The sequence below is a fragment of the Macadamia integrifolia genome, chromosome 14 (genome assembly GCF_013358625.1).
Source record: "Macadamia integrifolia cultivar HAES 741 chromosome 14, SCU_Mint_v3, whole genome shotgun sequence".
Lineage (NCBI taxonomy): Eukaryota > Viridiplantae > Streptophyta > Magnoliopsida > Proteales > Proteaceae > Macadamia > Macadamia integrifolia.
This window is the reverse complement of record NC_056570.1, coordinates 31,126,225-31,145,415: the sequence shown is the minus strand read 5'-3', so window position 1 is coordinate 31,145,415 and position 19,191 is coordinate 31,126,225. Positions and strand designations below refer to the sequence as shown.

The following is a 19,191-nucleotide window of genomic DNA, read 5'->3' as shown; positions in this document are numbered from 1 at the left end:
GGTGTGTTACATCTCGTGTAGCACAACACCAAATGGCGACACGTGTAATAATCATAAAGTGTGGTCCAGGTAATCGAAAGTGCAAAGAAGTCATTATTCATGCGGAGCAGGGGAATATAGTGTTTATCTCTATCCTTTTGCCCCTACTTCGATGCATCAGAAGAATTAAATCCTTCTTCAACGGAATAATCTGCGCCTGCCCCCAAAATCTAGGGTTTTCAACAAGTAAAACAACTTGATCATACAGTCTCTTTCATCACCTGCTCAGGAAAAAAAAACAAATTGGGGAAAAAACCGACAAAAAAATATTTTAATTAAATGAATTAGAGAGACATGCAAAATTTTTAGTAATCTCATTCTTCTCCAGCGACCCAAAAAGCCATCAAATACCTACAAATAATAACAAAAAAACACACCTTGGAGAGCATTTGAGGGGATGGATAGGAGATAACGAACAGAACCTGTAGAGATTCATGAGTAGACATCACACCTCTCCATTCTCCTCCATCCAAACCCATTACTAAAATTCCAAGAGAAACAAAAAAGGTAACGCAAAGAACAAAAGGATTTCTCAGAACTCTTAGAGGGTTGTGTTACCGTCACCGATTTGACTCCGAAAAGCCTCGTCTTCGGTACACAAAAGTGTTCATCACAACGTAAACATAATGAAAGAAAAAAACTCAAAGAAATCGAAATCGGAAAAGCAAAAGAGACTTCGAAACCAGAAAAAGTAAGAAGAAGAGAACATATCAGAACTCTTAGAAGCTTGTGTTTGTTTCTTGTTGGAGAATGGTGTTTTGCTGTTCAAAACCTAGATTTTTGTGGGCAGGAGCAGATTTTCCATCGAAGAAGGACTCGGTTCTAATTATCCATCGAAGAAAGGGCAAGAGGATGGAGGTAAACACGATATTCCCCTGCTTGGCATGTGTAATGGCTTCTTTGCACATTCGATTATCTGGACCACACTTTATGATTATTACACATGTAGTCATCTGGTGTTGCGTTACACAAGACGTAGCACACCTCTACGCTACAGACGAGCCGGATCCTTTATTACATCATACCTATAGATATTTTATTGGAAAATGGTAACATGAATGGAGATTGGTAAAAAAAAATTTAAAACTTAAATCCTAGAGTAATGAATGTCTGCAGCGGGTGCGGCGAACATTGGACGGTCGAGACGATATTAACATGTGCCCTGATGGCATTTCGACTGTCTTATGCTCGCTGCATCCGCGGCAGAAGATGTTTTCACTAAATCCTAGGCTATATTTTGTAGTCATTGTGTTTGGTATGCCCTGATCCAAGAAATGATTCATTTTTTAACTTCAAAATTCACCTTAAGTAGGGGTGTCAATTTGTGGCCCGAACCGGGTAAACCGACCGGGACCGACCGTTTAAAGACCGGCCCAGCCCAGACCATTTATTAAACGTGTCGAGCTTGAGCCCGGACTATTTATAAATGGTCGGTCTCGGTTTTGCTACTTGAACCGTCGGGCACCCGACCGAGACCGACCGAATAATGCCCGACCGAGACCAGCCTATTGTGCACCGACTTGGCCCGACCCTTTAATGATTGTAGAATACCTATTTTACCCCCCAAATTAAAGAATAAAAACTAAAAAGTAAAGACATGTTCACATTTTAAATAATGGTTATATTTTGTATCATTATTGATTTATTGTCATTTTTTTGGGCTTGCATAAGTGGGCCGAAATATAATAGCACATTTTAAAGAGGGCCCGTTTAAAAACCGGTTAAAGTCCGTTTAACATTAAACATGTCCGTAGCCCGGTTAAGGCCCGACTAAAGCCCGATTAAGGTGGCCCGATTATAACCCGAGACAGACCGACCGAATATAAAATGTACCATGCCCTCAATAACTAAGCCCGATTAGTTAAATGGGCTGACACGGTGTAGCCTTTGAAAATCTTCAAGCCCGATTAAGCCCGACCGAAACCAAACCGGCCCGACCGGTTGACACCCCTAACCTTAAGAATGGTGAAGTTTTCTTGTGCTGCCAAAAAAGGAGTTTTACCTAAAAACACATTTTTTTCTTTTCTTTTCTTTTCTCGATTGGTGGCTAAACAGACAATTATTTTATACTCTTACTATCTTATTTCATTTCTATTCTTTTCGGGATCCGGCTCCTCTCCTTAGCGGTGATCGCCTAGGTCTACCCATAGCTACCTGATCGATCACCACGTCTCCATACGTCCTTTAATTTTCTTTTTATTTCATTTTTTATTATCATTTTATGGTTTTGTAATATACTCACATCCCATTTTATTTTATTTTTCTGATTTTGGATGGACGACGCCCTATGGCCTACTCCCTTTCATTTATTGATTTCTATTGTTTCTTTTGAGCTAGCCGTGATCGCTACGTTGCTGCCAACATTCTTTGACGGACAACCCTCTGCCGGTCATTTTATCCAGGGGAAACACCCCCTATGATCGTCATCTTCTTAATCATAGACGTGGTGGTTCTCTTTTGAACCCTAACGCTTTTACCCGAAGCCATGAAACCCTAATACGTATGGCTGGGATGCGATTTTGTTTGTGTTGCCCTATATCTGAGGGCTGTGGTGTTTGGGGTCATTTTTTGGGCTTAGTCTTGGCCCTTGGGCATTCTGAGATTTTAAAAAAATAATAAATAAATAAATAAATAATAAAAAAATTGAAGATTGGAACTAATAATTGTGGGTCATTGGCTATTCAATGGGCAAGATGTCTGAGGAGACCCCAATAGTAGGCCGTGTGAAGACAGAGGAGATGGTTGCCCCATCCTACCTTGGGCCCATGAGAGAGCAAAGTCCATAAAGCGTGAACCTGGGGACACGTTCGAAATGCCAAATGGGCCCAATAGCGCCCTTTGGGCTATTGGGGTCATTTTCTGGGCTTAGCCATGGGCACTCTGTGATTAAAAAAGGTAAAAGAAAAATTAGATTAAATATTGGGTCTAATAATTAGGGGCCGCCATTGGCTATTCAAGTGGACTGGGCGTGTGAGGAGATAACTGCCCCTACCTTGGGCCCATGAGTAAGCAAAAGCTCATAAAGCGTGAACCCCTCGGGAACCTATTCCTCATATTGATTGGGCCCAATGATACCCTTTCAATTATTGAATAAAAAAGCTTCTTTACCATTAAAAAAAAAAAAAAAAATGTAAATAAGGCTCAATACTTTTACAAGTAAAAAGATATATAATAAATAAATGTCATGGCTATTTTATTTAGTTTGGTACCATTTACTAGCAAATCTAAAGTAATTACATAATATCAGAGATCATAATAAATCAAACCTAGGAAAAAATCAGACCTATAAGTCCAAAGCAAAGCAGACCAAAAATCAACACATCTTTTCACATGATATTCCTTTGTTCTCTAACTAATTAATTCCCCATTGCCGAATTGCATTTTTTTTCTTCTGATAATTCCCTTCTCACCAGTGAGAGGAGAGATGTTTCCTATTTTAATCATAATAGAAGCAAAGCTTTTAGAAAATACAGTTGAATTGTCCCCAAATCTACGAACAATACTGTCACCACTTCCACCTTTGAAAAGCTCCAGGCCCGAATGCAATAGCTCCTTCTCTTGTGCATACTGTTCGAGATATTTAGGGCTTCACAAAAGATCCTAATTAGTTCTTATATAGACAACTAGAACATGATATCAAATTAAAACATAAATGATTGGATGGATATCAAATTAAAACATAAATGATTGATTTGTACCATGCACATAGTATGTTGAAGATGATCGACGTTCTTCACAGTTTCTCTCTTTTGGCTATGGAACTTCTACAGCCCCTAAGACCTCCTTGATTCTCTCACTTTAGTGATAAAGTGGAGAAGAGTGAATAATGGTTGTAGAGACCCAAAACCCAGTATTTATAATACTCTCCTACAGTACACAAAACCTTAAACGACAACGAGTTGGGCCAACATATCCCTAAACTTGAAAGTGGACCAAACCAGTTCATGCAATTTGACTCTCACTCATTTAATCAACACGAATAATTAATTAAGCCCATAAATCCAACAATCTCCCAATTGGGTTACATTAATTATAAGGATATCTTTTAAATTGGTGTGGTCATAGAATCTCATTACATTAACCACTCTTACTGTGATTCAGTCAAAAAATCATACATATCGAACAACAGCAGAAGATACACCTCAATGTACGGCATACAACGTTTTGTCATTACAAATATAAGTAAATTTATCAACATGAATCTCTATGGGATATTAACATGCAAAATGTGACATATCCTCAAATATATAATACTGGTGTTATTCCATGTAGGTCTTTAACTGTGATATTAACCATTACTGTGGTAAATCGTTTTTGATCTAGAGTTAATATCTAACTATAGATTTTCTTCATAAACTATGGCAAACATTGCCTTTAAACTGTAACAAGTATTATCTTTTAAATCGTGGTAAACATTGCCTAAACTGTGACAAACATTGTCTTTAAGCTATGGCAAATACTGCCTTTAAACTATGATAAACATTGCCTATAACTATGGCAATTACTACCTATAAACCATGCTTAAATAAAGCCATAAAGCAATTAACAAAGAAATTCATGATAGAATAATTTTGCATAAGAAAAATATTAAAATCGAATGAATAACATAATTATATAATCTATCAAATGTGCCTAAAATATAGTGACTAAAGTTTTAAAAAAAATAAAATAATCAACAAGAAGCAAAGCTCTCACTAACCAAGCATATAAAAAACTCAACAGTATTAATGTTAGAAACATGATGTTAGAGCACTTCCACCAGAAAAGTCTTTGTATGAGGTATGCCAACATCCTGTCAGTGACTAAGAATTTTAACTGAAGTGGTATCCCTATTCTTTGGGATAAAGATTCACTAATCCTCTTATTTTCTTGTATTGATTGTGAAAAGAATATCAACATTCAGAAATTTAATCACCTTTGGACAAAAGAACTTCTAAATCAACATCCTTTCCTAATATGTGAATATTTTAACATGTGAATATTTATTCACAAACCTTGATGTCATCACCTTTGAAAAAAAATATTAGATTTTACTATTAAGAAATACATAATTAAATTGAATGTCCACAAACTTTGATGACATCACCTTTGAAAAATGCCACATTTACTGTTGAGGAAGACACAATCAAATTGAATGTACCACTTTAATGGATTTTGTTCAATCCTGTCATGTTTTTTCTATTGGAGATATATATATGTGTATAAAAACATACATTTAAAAGTATTACTAGGATAACAAAATCATACAAGAGTCACAACCGTAACTACATTCATATTCTTTGGGTTAAGAATGGTAAATAAAAAGAACAATAACTTTTGAAGTCTCTATACCTTTGGGCTTAGAAACCTTTAGGTTATTGTCATTTTCTTTAACTTTGGTGATATCATCTTTAGGCAAATGTCATAAACTTTGTTACCCTAAGGAAAAACATGGAAGAATAGAATGTGCCACTTTGATCGATTCCACTCCTCTTTCATGGGTACTTAGAATGTACTATGCAACTAAATATGTACGAAAATTTACATGTAATTTAATTCTAACATATTTATTCATCATAGGGTATTCCACATATGACATGCAAGCACAAAATACCTATGTCATTCATAAATAACTTTTTTATATCATGGTAATGATAAACCAATGTAGAAGCATGCATAAACAGAAATATAATTTTGAAGCTGCTATAAAACAAAGACAAAACACTATGATAATGAACATCCTTGATCGAATCATGCAAAACATTTTAAAGTACATAAATCCATCCTCCTACTAGTTCAACCAGTTAAATATTTATTTACAACATCCTAAGTACATGATAAAATAACATCTTGATGACTAATGGTATTTTATTATTTACAAGACCTTGATGTTTAAAATGGTTCAAATTAAAACTTAAATAAAATACTAAAATCAGTTTGATTTAAATACGTTAACTTGAAATCACTATGGATTAGATCTGATTTTTAAAAATTTAAACTGCCTTACCAGTTTAATTTTCAAAGTTACATATATAATAATTAAACCCTTTTTCTATCGGAGCCATCGTTCATACCTCTCTATCCTAGCGAAAATTCACCTCATTCCGGTGATTACAGTCCTAGTATCATTTGCTGAGAAAAGAGAACCAATACTTTATAATTGAAAACCATTGCATCTCAAGGTCGATCAAATCCAAATTCAAACCAAATCGAGAAAAATAATAATTTCAAATTCATCGTTCAACAATTTAATCACTTTGTGGTTTAAACAATTAATAAAAATTACAATTCTGCTAATCGATTCTAGCTCTCTATGTGGATCGCTATAATACCACTACTTAGAAATATTTAGGGTTTCATAATGGATCCTAATTAGTGCCCATACAGACAACTAAAACACGATATCAAATTAAAACATAAATGATTGGATCAAAACATAGATGATTGATTTGTACCTTGCACTGAGTATGTTGAAAACGACCAACACTATTCTTCACAGTTTCTCTATTTTGGCTATGGATCTTCTACAGCTCTTTAGACCTCCTAGGTTCTCTTACTATAGTGGTAAAATGGAGAAAGGTGAATAATGACTGTAGGGATTCAAAACCCAGTATTTATAATACTGTCCTGAACCCAAAATCCTAAACCACAACGGGTTGGGCCAACATATCCTTAAACTTGAAAGTAGACCGAACAGGTTGCAACTTGAATCTCACCCATTTAATCAACCTGAATAATTAATTAAGTCCATAAATCCAACATTAACTTTTAGAAATAACTTGTATCAAATTCTGAAACAAATTTTGTGTCATCAAGGGAGACTGTATTGTTAACCCCTCTTCTTGTAGGGCAGATTGATTGAATTGGTTTAGCAAATCTTTTGTCAATGTTGGTCTCATTGTAGATTCTGTAGCGAAAATTTACACACTTTGCAAAATCGATAATGTGTGTCTTTGTCACTCATGGAAGAAAATGGCTATTAAATAAACTAATTAAGGCTAAATGGAAAGTTCTTTTAAAAATAAAATCTTATTCTTTCACATGAGAAGTAGAAAAATCAATTATAATTCAGAGAATCTTTTTTCTTCATTTCTTGATTCTTACTTACCAGACAAAGCCACTATATCGGTTAAACTCAACTCCTTCACTTGCAATTCGGAGATTAGTCTCTCCAAATGGAACGATGAACTCGACAAGTCCGTTGTTGTCCCACTGAAATTTGATTGGATCAAATCTCTCCTTCTTAGAAGTATTTGTCACCTCGGTCCACCTAACTGAAATACATCAGAAGATGAAGAATGAATTAATGTAGTGTAGAGTAAGTTAATTAAACAAAAATAACAATTCAAAGTGTGTGTCACCAAAGATACAAATTCAGAGACAGCAATTGTGAGTATTTTCGCACAATATATCACCTTTGGACATATAGCCTCCACCTCTTCTTTGATGCTTTCGACAACCACAAACTCCTAGCAGAATTTTTGTTAGGAAGTGCATCATTCTCGGGATTATGCCCTTCAAGGAGAATAGAACCATGACAGCTCTACGTACGTAGTTTTAGCTATTGGTACTATGCACATAAATTAGTAATAAAGAGGAAAAGAAGAAGAAGACTAAGAAAACGTTTCTAACATTTTTAACGTTATTCTACAAGAATAATAATTAAGGGCCGCCATTGGCTATTCAAGTGGGCTGGACATGTGAGGGGATAACTGCCCCTACATTGGGCTCGTGAGTGAGCAATAAAGTGTGAATCCTTTGGGAACATGTTCCAAATAGTGATTGGGCCCAACCCCTATTCAATTATTGAATAAAAAAGGTTCTTTATCATTCCAGGAAAAAAAAAAAAAAAAACAAATAAGACTAAAAACTTTTACAAGGAAGAAGATATATAAAAAATATATATGATTGTTATTTTATTTAGTTTCGTAGCATTTACTAGTAAATCTGAAGTAATTACATAACATAGAGAGCACAATAAATCAAACCTAGAAAAGAGCAGATCTATAAGTTCAAAGCAAAGCAGACCAAGCATCAACACATCTTCTCACATGATATTCCTTTGTTCTCTAGCTAATTAATTCCCCATTGCCGAATTGCATTTTTTTTCCTAATAATTCCTCTCTCACCATTGAGAGGAGAGATGTTTCCTATTTTAATCATAGCAGAAGCAAAGCTTGTAGAAAATGCTTTGAATTGTCCCCAGATCTAAAAACAATATTGTCACCACTTCCACCTTTGTAAAGCTCTAGGCCCGAATGCAATCGCTCCTTCTCTTGTGTATACTGTTAGAAATATTTAGGGTTTCACAACAGACCCTAATTAGTTCTTCTAAAGACAACTCGAACACGATATCAAATTAAAACATAAATGATTGGATCAAAACATAGATGATTAATTTGTACCTAGCACCTAGTATGTTGAAGACGATCGACATTCTTCTTCACAGTTTTCCTCTATTGGTTATGGATCTTCTACAACCCCTTAGGCCTATTTGGTTCCCTTAGTTCGGTCCACCTAACTGAAACATATCAGGAGATGAAGAATGAATTAATATAGTGTAGAGTAAGTTAATTAAACAGAAATAATAATTCAAAATGTATGTTATCAAAGATATAGATTCAGAGGCAGCAATTGTGAGTATTTCCGCACACGATATAACCCTTGGACATATAGCCTTCACCTCTTCGTTGACGCTTTCGAAAACCTCAAACCCCCTGGCAGAACTTTTGTTAGGAGATGCATCATTCTCAGGAATAGGCCCTTCGAGGAGAATAGAACCATCACAGCTCTACGTACGTAGTTTCAGCTATTAGTACTACGTACGTCAATTAGTAATAAAGAGGAAAAGACGAAGAAGACTAAGAAAACCTTTCTAACATTTTTAACTTTATTCTACATGAATAAAAAAATAGGATAAAGAGTTTGGTGATCACCGTGCTAGTATCCTTCGCTAAGAAATGAGAAATAATACTTTATAATTGAAAACCCTTGCACCTCAAGGTTGATCAAATCTAGAACCAAACCAAATCGAGAAAAACGACAATTTCAAATTCATCGTTGAAAGCAAAGCATCAAAACTCATTATCTTCTTTTTAGATTCATCATTCTCAATCTCAAAGGTCTCAATGAGCCTACGTTCCGGGAGGTTCAACAATTCAATCACTTCGTGGTTTAAACAATTAATAAAAATTATAATTTTACCAATCGATTCTATCTCTATATGGATCGCTTTGAAACCACTTGTTAGAAATATTTAGGGATTCACAATGGACCCTAATTAGTTGTTATACAGGAAAATAGAACATGATATCAAATTAAAACATAAATGATTGGATCAAACAAAGATGATTGATTTATACCTAGCACTAAGTATGTTGAAGACGATCGACACTGTTTTTCACAATTTCCCTCTCTTGGCTATGGATCTTTTACAGCCCCTTAGACCTCATTGGTTTTCTCACTTTAGTGATATAGTGGGGAAGGGTAAATAATGACTATAGGGACCCAAAACTCAGTATTTATTATATTGTTCTGGACCCAAAATCCTAAACCACAACGGGTTACCAACATATCCCTAAACTTGAGAGTAAACCGAACCGGTTGCAACTTGAATCTCACCCATTTAATCAACCCGAATAATTAATTAAGTCCATAAATCCAACATTAACATTTGGAAATAACTTGTATCAAATTCTGAAACATATTTTGTGTCATCAAGGGAGACTATATTGTTAACCCCTTTTCTTGTAGGGCAAATTGATTGAACTGATTTAGAAAATCTTTTGTCCATGTTAGACTCATTGTAAATTCAGTTGCAAAAATTCACACTTTGCAAAATCGATAGTGTGTGCCTCTGTCACTCATGGAAGAAAATGGCCATTAAATAAACTAATTAAGATTCAGTGGAAAGTTCTTTTAAAAATAAAATCTCATTCTTTCACATGAGAAGTAGAAAATAAATTAGAATTCAGAGAATCTTTTTTCTTCATTTCTTAATTCTTACTTACCAGACAAAACCACTATATCGGTTAAACTCAACCCCTTCACTTGGAATTTGGAGATTAGTCTCTCCAAATTGAACGATGGACTTGACAAGTCCGTTGTTGTCCCACTGAAGTTTGATTGAATCCAATCTCTCCTTCCTAGAAGTATTTGTCACCTTGGCCCACCTAATTGAAATAGATTAGGAGATAAAGAATGAATTAATGTAGCGTAGAGTAAGTTAATTAAACAGAAATAACAAAGATACAGATTCAGAGATATCAATTGTGAGTATTTCCACACAAGATATCACCTTTGGACATATAGCCTCCACCTCTTCTATGATGCTTTCGACAACCACAAACCCCCTTACAAACTTTTTGTTAGGAGGTGCATCATTCTCAAGATTGGGCCCTTCAAGGAGAATAGAACCATCACAACCCTACGTATGTAATTTCAGCTACTAGTACTACGTACATAAATTAGTAATAAAGAGGAAAAGAAGAAGAATACTAAGAAAACGTTTCTAACATTTTTAATGTTATTCTACAGAAATAATAATTAGGGGCTGCCATTGGCAATTCAAGTGGCCTGGATGTGTGAAGAGATAACTGCCCCTACATTGGGCTCGTGAGTGAGCAATAAAGTGTGAACGCCTTGGGAACATGTTCCAAATACTGATTGGGCCCAACCCTTTTTCAATTATTGAATAAAAAAGGTTCTTTGCCATTCCGGGAAAAATAAAAAGTAAATAAGACTGAGTACTTTTATAAGGAAGAAGATATATAAAAAATATATATGACTGTTATTTTATTTAGTTTTGTAGCATTTATTCGTAAATCTGAAGTAATTACGTAACATGGAGAGCATAATAAATCAAACCTAGGAAAAATCCGATCTATAAGTCCAAAGCAAAGCAGACCAAGCATCAACATATCTTCTCACATGATATTCATTTGTTCTCTAACTAATTAATTCCCCATTGCCGAATTGATTTGTTTTCTTGATAATTCCTTTCTCACCAGTGAGAGGAGATGTTTCCCATTTTAGTCATAGTAGGAGCAAAGCTTGTCGAAAATGCCTTGAATTGTCCCCAAATCTAAGAACAATACTATCACCACCTCCACCTTTGTAAAGATCCAGGCCCGAATGCAATAGATCCTTCTCTTGTGTATATTGTTAGAAAAATTTAGGGTTTCACAACGGAACTAATTAGTTCTTCTATAGACAACTCGAACATGATATCAAATTAAAACATAAATGATTGGATTAAAACATAGATGATTGATTTGTACCTTACACCTTGTATGTTGAAGACGATCGACACTCTTCTTCATAGTTTCCCTCTCTTGGCTATGGATCTTCTACTACCCCTTAAACCTCCTTGGTTCCCTTGCTCGGTCCACCTAACTGAAACACATCAGGAGATGAAGAATGAATTAATGTAGTGTAGAGTAAGTTAATTAAGCAGAAATAACAATTCAAAGTCTATGTTACCAAGGATACAAATTCAGAGGCAGCAATTGTGAGTATTCCCATACAAGATATAACCCTTGGACATATAGCCTCCACCTCTTCTTTGATGCTTTCGACAACCCCAAACTCCTTAGCAGAATTTTTGTTAGGAGGTGCATCAGTCTCAGGATTAGACCCTTCAAGGAGAATAGAACCATCATAGCCCTACGTACGTAGTTTTAGCTATTAGTACTACGTACATAAATTAGTAATAACGAGGAAAGAAAGAAGAAGACTAAGAAAACGTTTCCAACTTTTTTAACATCATTCTATAGGAATAATAATTAGGGGCCGTTGTTGGCTATTCAAGTGGGCTGGATGTGTGAAGAGATAACTGCCCCTACATTGGGCTCGTGAGTGAGCAAAAGCTTATAAAGTGTGAACCCCTCGCGAACATGTTCTAAATACTGATTGGGCCCAATCCCTTTTCAATTATTGAATAAAAAGGTTCTTTACTATTCCAGGAAAAAAAAAATAACAAATAAGACTGAGTACTTTTACAAGGAAGTAGATATATAAAAAATATATATGACTGTTATTTTATTTAGTTTCGTAGCATTTACTAGTAAATCTGAAGTAATTACATAACATGGAGAGCATAATAAATCAAACCTAGGAAAGATCAGATCTATAAGTCCAAAGCAAAGCAGACCAAGCATCAACACATCTTCTCACATGATATTCATTTGTTCTCTAACTAATTAATTCTCCATTGCTGAATTGCATTTTTTTTCCTGATTATTCCCTTCTCACCAGTGAGAGGAGAGATGTTTCCAATTTTAATCATGGCAGAATAAAAAGCTTGTAGAAAATGCCTTGAATTATCCCCAAATCTAAGAACAATACTGTCACCACTTCCACCTTTGAAAAGCTCTAGGCCTGAATGCAATAGCTCCTTCTCTTGTGTATGCTGTTAGAAACATTAAGGGATTCACAATGGACCTTAATTAGTTCTTCTATAGACAACTCAAACACGATATCAAATTAAAACATAAGTGACTGGATCAAAACATAGATGATTGATTTGTACCTTGCACCTAGTATGTTGAAGACGATCGACGCTCTTCTTCACAGTTTCCCTCTCTTGGCTATGGATCTTCTATAGCCCCTTAGACCTCCTTGGTTCCCTTAGTTCAGTCTACCTAACTGAAACACATCAGGAGATGAAGAATGAATTAATGTACTGTAGAGTAAGTTAATTAAACAGAAATAACAATTCAGAGTATATATTACCAAAGATACAGATTCAAAGGCAGCAATTGTGAGTATTTTCGCACAAGATATATCCCTTGGACATATAGCCTCCACCTCTTCTTTGATGCTTTCAACAACCTCAAACCCACTAGCAGAATTTTTGTTAGGAGCTGCATCTTTCTCAACATTAAGCCCTTCAAGAAAAATAGAACCATCACAGCCCTACGTACGTAGTTTCAGCTACGTAAATAAATTAGTAATAAGGAGGAAAAGAAGAAGAAGACTAAGAAAACGTATCTAACATTTTTAACGTTATTCTACAGGAATAATAATTAGAGGCCGCCATTGGCTATTCAAGTGGGCTGGACATGTGAGGAGATGCAACTAGTAATTATTCCTAAAACAGGTTTTCAAGCCCCGTAGTAGAACTTCTGTTAGTAGGTGCATCTTTCTGAGAATTAGGCCCATCGAGGAAAATAGAACCATCATAGCCCTACATACATAGTTTCAGCTACTGGTACTATGTGTTAAAATTAGTAATAGAGGAGGTTCCCATTCTACGTTGTTGATCCACACTTTTAGCCACAATGGTTTGATGTGAGGCACTTCATTTGGACAAGTGTTTTGGTAGAATGGGGGGGGGGTGTCAGTAGTTTTGTGTGAAGAGCAGTAAAGTTGTTGGCACAGGAGGAGGCCGGAATGATGGAAAGTAGGATCATGATGATGAGAGGGCTGTTGAATTTGAACAGTGAAGACTCCATCATGGTTTTGAGGAGGCTAGAAAGTTGTAAAAGCTTTGTTTGTGAAATTTTGAGTGTTTGAACTTACGCTCTGTATTTCTAAGTTTTTCAAGCCCATACCATTTAGTTACCCTTCTATTTACAAATATGAAACCTAAAATTTTGGTAAAATAATTGTGTGTAATTTAGTCATTTCATACTGGGTGGTATGATATAGGCATAGCCACGATGGGTCAGTACTACACAAAATGGGCCTTAAGTTGTGTCTCATAGACTTATTGGGTATATGGGATTCATTACAAAGAACTTTTCATAATATGGTGTGGCATGTGGTGATGAATTAAGGCTACGCTAGGTAGTCAACTAGAAAAACGTTTCTAACGATATACAATTCTATAGGAATAAAAAATACGGAATAAAGTGTTTGGTGTCAACTTGGTGTTTTTCGATTTTTTTTTGAAAATGATCAGGGGAAAAAAAAAACGTTAGAAACACAAAACGATAGAACGACAAAACCTTTTTCCATCATTTTGGCCTCGTTCGAAATATAAAAAAAGTGAACAACTAGGCAATAGTTCCTGAAACAAGTTCACAAACTCCCTAGCAGAATTTTCGTTAGGAGGTGCATCCTTCTCAAGACTAGGCCCATCAAGAAGACCATACATTAACCCATCATCACACTAATTACTTCCTATTGCAGATTTGCATTTTTTCCTGATAATTCCCCCTTCACCGGTGAGAGGAGAGATGCTTCCCATTTTCATCATCACAGTAGCAAAGCTTTCAAAAAAAACAGTTGAATTGTCCCTAAATCCAAGAACAATATTGTCAGCGGTTCCACCATTGAACAGCTCCTGGTCGGCATGCAACAGTCCCTTTTCTTGAGTTATCTTTTGGAAATAACTAGTGTCAAAGTCTGAAACAGACTCTGTGTTATCAAGGGAGAGATTGTTGTTGCCTCCTCCTATTCTAGGGCAAACTAACTGAACTGACTTGGCAAATTCTTTATCAATGTTGATATCGTTGTAGATTCTAGACCGAAAATTTGCGCACTTCGCAAACCCGATGGTGTGCGCCCCCTGTCGCTCATGGAAAAAGAGCACGTTAAATCAACTAATTAGGTTCAAAGGAAAATCCATTAAAAAAAGTCCCATTTTTTTAAATGAGAAGTAGAAAAGAAATTATAGCTAAGAGAATCTTTGAATTAACTTACCGGACAAAGCCACCATATCCGTAATGTCCAATCCCTTCACTTGGAATTTGGAGATTAGTGTCTCCAAATTAAATGATGGACCCGGCAAATCAGTTGTTGCCCCACTGAAATTCATATAAGAGATAAAGAGTGAATAAATGCAATGTAGAGAAAATTAATTAAAAATAATAATAATCAAGTGTAAGTTAGCAAAGCAACAGATTCAGAGGCAGCAATTGCCACTATGTCGGCACAAGATACAACCCCCGGACACATAACCTCCACCTTTTCCTTGATGTTGTCAACAACCTTAAACCCCCTAACAGAATTACTGTTAGGAGGTGCATTCTTCTCGGAGTTAGGCCCATCAAGAAGGATAGACCCATCACAATCCTACATACACAATTTAAGCTGTTAGTACTACATAACAACAACACAAACAAGAAGAAGAATAACTGATAATGGCCAATATGGGGATCGGGAATCATAAAAAATTGGAGTTGCCACCTAGGATTAGGGCCTAGGAATAGCAGTGTGGGCCCGTTCCATAGGAATGGGCCTAAGATAGACTCGGTTTGGTCCAAAGATTAGGGTAAGAGTCAGATTATGAAGTTGAGAAGGTGTTAGACACCCACTTCACCCGGTTGAACCAGTCTTCTTATTAGATGCTTAATATGAATGTTCCCCAATATATCCTAAACCACATGCATGACTAAATATTTAATATATAACATTATACAAATACTATATTAAGTACATTATGCCTCCTTTATTAAGAAATTATACTTGACCTTGACCCCTGTTTTGGGTTAAGAGGGGTGGGTCCCGGTTGATGCATAAGTAATCCTGGTGAAGGCTTTCGACTTAGGTGCGAATAATCTTGGCTGCTTGCTCCTCTTCTTTGCAGAATCTAGACCTACAATGACACCTCAAAGACCCAACACGCTTCTCGAGAATCTCCAAAGATTTTGGTAGAACTTTGACGTGTAGAAGTAGAAGTCAAACACAATCGGGTAGAGCTTAGGCCCTAGATCAGACGTCGAGCTAGGACTGTCCGACTAGGTTAAAGAATGGAAAGGGCTAATGGTTGCGTGAAGGAACATACTAAAAATGGAAAGAGAGGCTAATGATTGGAGAAATGATCATTCTCTCCACACTACGCTCTCTCACAAGGGAATGGGCAGGCAATCATGAGGAAGAGGAGGGTCTCTCCATATCCTTTCATACTCCTAAAATGGTAAAAAGGGGTGCTATTTATAGGCTTTTGGATCCATGAGCATGAATTTTGATGGACCTACCAAAAATAGAACCTTTTTTTGCCGGCCCGCCATCTAAAAATGCAACATTTCATTAAAAATGCAACATTTCATGGATCAGGGCCAATTTGGGTAAAAATTCAAAGGAGAAGTTGGCCGCCAAAAATCTGGTGGGTCCACCAAATATTTGGTAGACGTAGGACAAATCTTTGGTCCTAGGCTAGTCTAGTTTGTCCCGATCTAACTTTCGGGAGTGATTCCGAGAGATCTGATGGTTTGATTTTTCGTGCAATATATCTTCAGAGTCGTCTTTCCTAGCACTATCCAATGGCATGGGTTTTGAGCTCCTTTTTAGCTCATAAATAATCTTGAGATTTACAAGAAAGGATTTTTTGCCCCATTACAAGCTGGGGGTGTTCTGACAATCCTTATTCATGACATTCCCACACAATTAGAGAGTACTTAAAATCAATTCTTCAATATTTAACAAGATCGGGTAAGGAAAAAGGTCCCAGGACGAATTAGGGTTTTAGCTTACTGTGGGTTTCATGCTGGATTAGGGTTTCAGGTTACTGCTAGGTCTGGGTCAGATTAGGGTTTTGAGTTGCTGCTGGGTCCGGATCACATTAGGGTTCTAGGTTGCTACCAGGTCTAGGTCATCATTAAAGGGCTAAATTCTCCTCCAATGTAGAGTACAAACCTCGATCATTCCCTGTTTGTCATCATTATCGTGGCGGGTGGTCAAGTTGGGTGTTTATAGAGCCACTCTTTGGCCGAGGCCTGCATTATGGCCGAAGGGAAGAGGAAAGAATTACCAAATTTTATCACCCTAAGCATGTAACTGTCGTCATCTTGTTCAAGGATGGCATAGGTGCAAATACGAAAACAAGGGAGAAAAATTTATTGATGAATTCTTTTAAGCGGGCAAAACCCCGATCAAACAAGAAATTAATATGATCCTATCTAGTGAATTTGAATAGAAAGTTAAGATTTTACTTGAGTAACCAAGTGGACCACCATTGTTCAGTTCTTGCCAAGGTGTTAGCACACAATAATTTTGACTAGATTTGGTCAAGCAATGTTTAAGCAATCTTTAGCTAGTCTAGGGGTATTTTGGTCATTTTAGACATAGTACCCCGAGCCAAATAGTCGTTGGTCCATCCAAGGTTATTTTGGTCATTTTAGACCTAATACCCCGAACCAATCATTCTTTGGGCCATCCAAGGACTTTTTGGTCATTTTAGACCTGACATCCCAAACCAAATAATCTTTGGGGCCATCTAAGGGTATTTTGATCATTTTAGACCTAATACCTCAAGCTAAAAATTCTTTGGGCCATCCAAGGGTATTTTGGTCACTTTAGTTCTAATACCCCAAGCCAATCAATCTTTGGGCCATCCATGGGTATATTGGTCATTTTAGACCTAATACTCTGAGCCAATTATAAGTTCTGGATCTGTGCACATGAATTCAAAATAATGACATGTATTTTTAATATCAAACGAGTCATAATGAGGCATATATATACATAATTCAAAATAATGACATTTAATGATAACATCTAATGTTGGAAGTTTGACAAGTCCCTAGTGGAGTCGCCATTGTAAGGGGGTAAACTTGGGCCTCTGGTGATGAACCGCATTCGCCCCTACATCATCGTATCACCACTTGGGAATACGTGGGGGCCTATTTTACGGGAAAAAATGGGCTATTTCCCTTATTGGGTTGTATTCAATAGTAATTTAATGGCCAATTCGGGGATTGGGAATCATAAAGAATTGAAGTCGCCACCAAGGATTAGGGCCTAGGACTTGGGATGTGGGCTCGTTCTATAGGTATGGGATCAAAATAGACTTGAAATAGTCCAGAGATTAGGGTAAGAGTCATATTATGAAGTTGGGAAGGTGTTAGGCACCCACTTCATCCTGTTGAATTGGTCTTCCTATTAGATGCTTAAATTTGAATATTCTCCTTTATATCCTAAACCACATACATGACTAAATATTTAAAATACAACATTATACAAATACTATATTAAGTAATCTAAATTATGCCTACTCTGCTAAGAAATTATACCTGACCTTAACCCCTGTTTCAAGTTAAGAGGGGTGGGCCCCAGTTGATGCGTACGTAATCCTAGTGAAGGCTTCCGACTTAGGTGGGAAAAACTACTTGCTTCTCTTCTTTGGAGAATCTAGGCCTACGAAGCCACCTCAAAGATACAGCGTGCTTCTCGAGAATCTCAAAAATTTTGACAGAACTTCGACATGTAGATGTAAAAGCCAGACCCAATTGGATAAAGTTTCTGCCCTAAATCAAACGTCGGGATAGGATTGTCGGGCTAGGCTAAAAATGAAAAGCCTAGTGGTTAGGTGAAGGAACAAAATAAAAATGGCAAGGGAGGCTAATGGTTGGGTAAAGGATCTTCACACTAGGCTCTCTCATAAGGGAATAGGTAAGCAATCATGTGACAGAGGGGGGTCTCTCCATAGCAAAAAGAGGTGTTATTTATGCCTTTTGGACCCATCAGCATGAATTTTGACAGACCTACCAAAAATAGAATCTTTTTTTTGTGGGCCCACCATCCAAAAAGTAGCATTTCACAGATCTGAACCAATTTTTGTAAAACTTCAATGGGGAAGTTGGTGAGCCCACCAAATATTTGGCGGCCTTGAGAAGAATCTCTGTTCCTGGGCTAGTTTGGTCTGTCATGATCTGATTTCCAGGAGCGATTCTGGGAGATTTGTTGGTCCAATTTTTAATATATCATCGAAATCGACTTTCCAAGCACTATCAAACAGCATGTGTTTCGAGTTCCTTTTTCGCTCCTAAAAATTTGAGATTTACAAGGACGAATTTTCTTTCCTATTGCAAGCTGGGGGTGTTTCGGCAATCTTTATCCTTGCTATTCCACACCATCAGAGTGTAATTAGAATCGATTCTTCAATATATTACACGCTAAGATCACGTGCCACAAGATCTGGTATGAAAAAAGGTCTTAGACCGGATTAGAGTTTCGAGTTGAATTAGGGTTTCGGGTTATTATCAAGTCTGGGTCAGATTAGGGTTTTGGGTTGCCCCAGGGTCCAAGTCATCATGAAAGGCCTAAATTCTCCTCCGATGTAGAGTACGAACCTCGATCATCTGTCATCATTGTCGGGGCGGGTGGAAAAATTGGATGTTTACACAATGCTGATGGGATTTTCTTATCTCAATACAAGTATGCTCGCGACATTCTTGCTCTTGCTTTTATGATTTCCTACAAGCTTGTGTTCACTCCAATGTAAGTAAA

The 19,191-nt window shown here is 36.6% G+C and overlaps 2 protein-coding genes across 4 annotated transcripts; both read right to left on the bottom strand.

Annotated features, from left to right (window-relative positions):
• Window positions 1–3,235: 3,235 nt before the first annotated feature.
• On the bottom strand, window positions 3,236–11,605 carry LOC122061152. 3 transcript variants are annotated; one of them, XR_006134567.1, is made up of 7 exons: window positions 11,500–11,605; window positions 11,298–11,412; window positions 10,029–10,190; window positions 8,424–8,539; window positions 7,434–7,533; window positions 7,127–7,292; window positions 3,236–3,625 (listed from the first exon to the last, which is right to left on the bottom strand). XR_006134567.1 is itself a non-coding variant. In XM_042624354.1 (3 exons), the coding sequence occupies exons 1-3, from the start codon at window positions 7,552–7,554 to the stop codon at window positions 3,388–3,390; spliced, it is 525 nt and encodes a 174-aa protein (XP_042480288.1). In that variant the 5' UTR covers window positions 7,555–7,556; the 3' UTR covers window positions 3,236–3,387. The 3 variants fall into 3 exon arrangements, 1 of the variants encoding a protein (XP_042480288.1); XR_006134568.1 differs by lacking the exons at window positions 11,298–11,412; window positions 11,500–11,605 and adding an exon at window positions 10,316–10,434; XM_042624354.1 differs by lacking the exons at window positions 8,424–8,539; window positions 10,029–10,190; window positions 11,298–11,412; window positions 11,500–11,605 and having other exon boundaries at window positions 7,434–7,556.
• A 609-nt stretch (window positions 11,606–12,214) lies between these two features.
• LOC122060834 (peroxidase 2-like) lies at window positions 12,215–15,974 on the bottom strand. The gene is made up of 5 exons (XM_042623925.1): window positions 15,942–15,974; window positions 14,863–15,036; window positions 14,140–14,530; window positions 12,751–12,905; window positions 12,215–12,427 (listed from the first exon to the last, which is right to left on the bottom strand). Exons 1-5 carry the CDS (start codon window positions 15,972–15,974, stop codon window positions 12,215–12,217), a joined length of 966 nt encoding a protein of 321 aa, XP_042479859.1.
• Window positions 15,975–19,191: the final 3,217 nt, after the last annotated feature.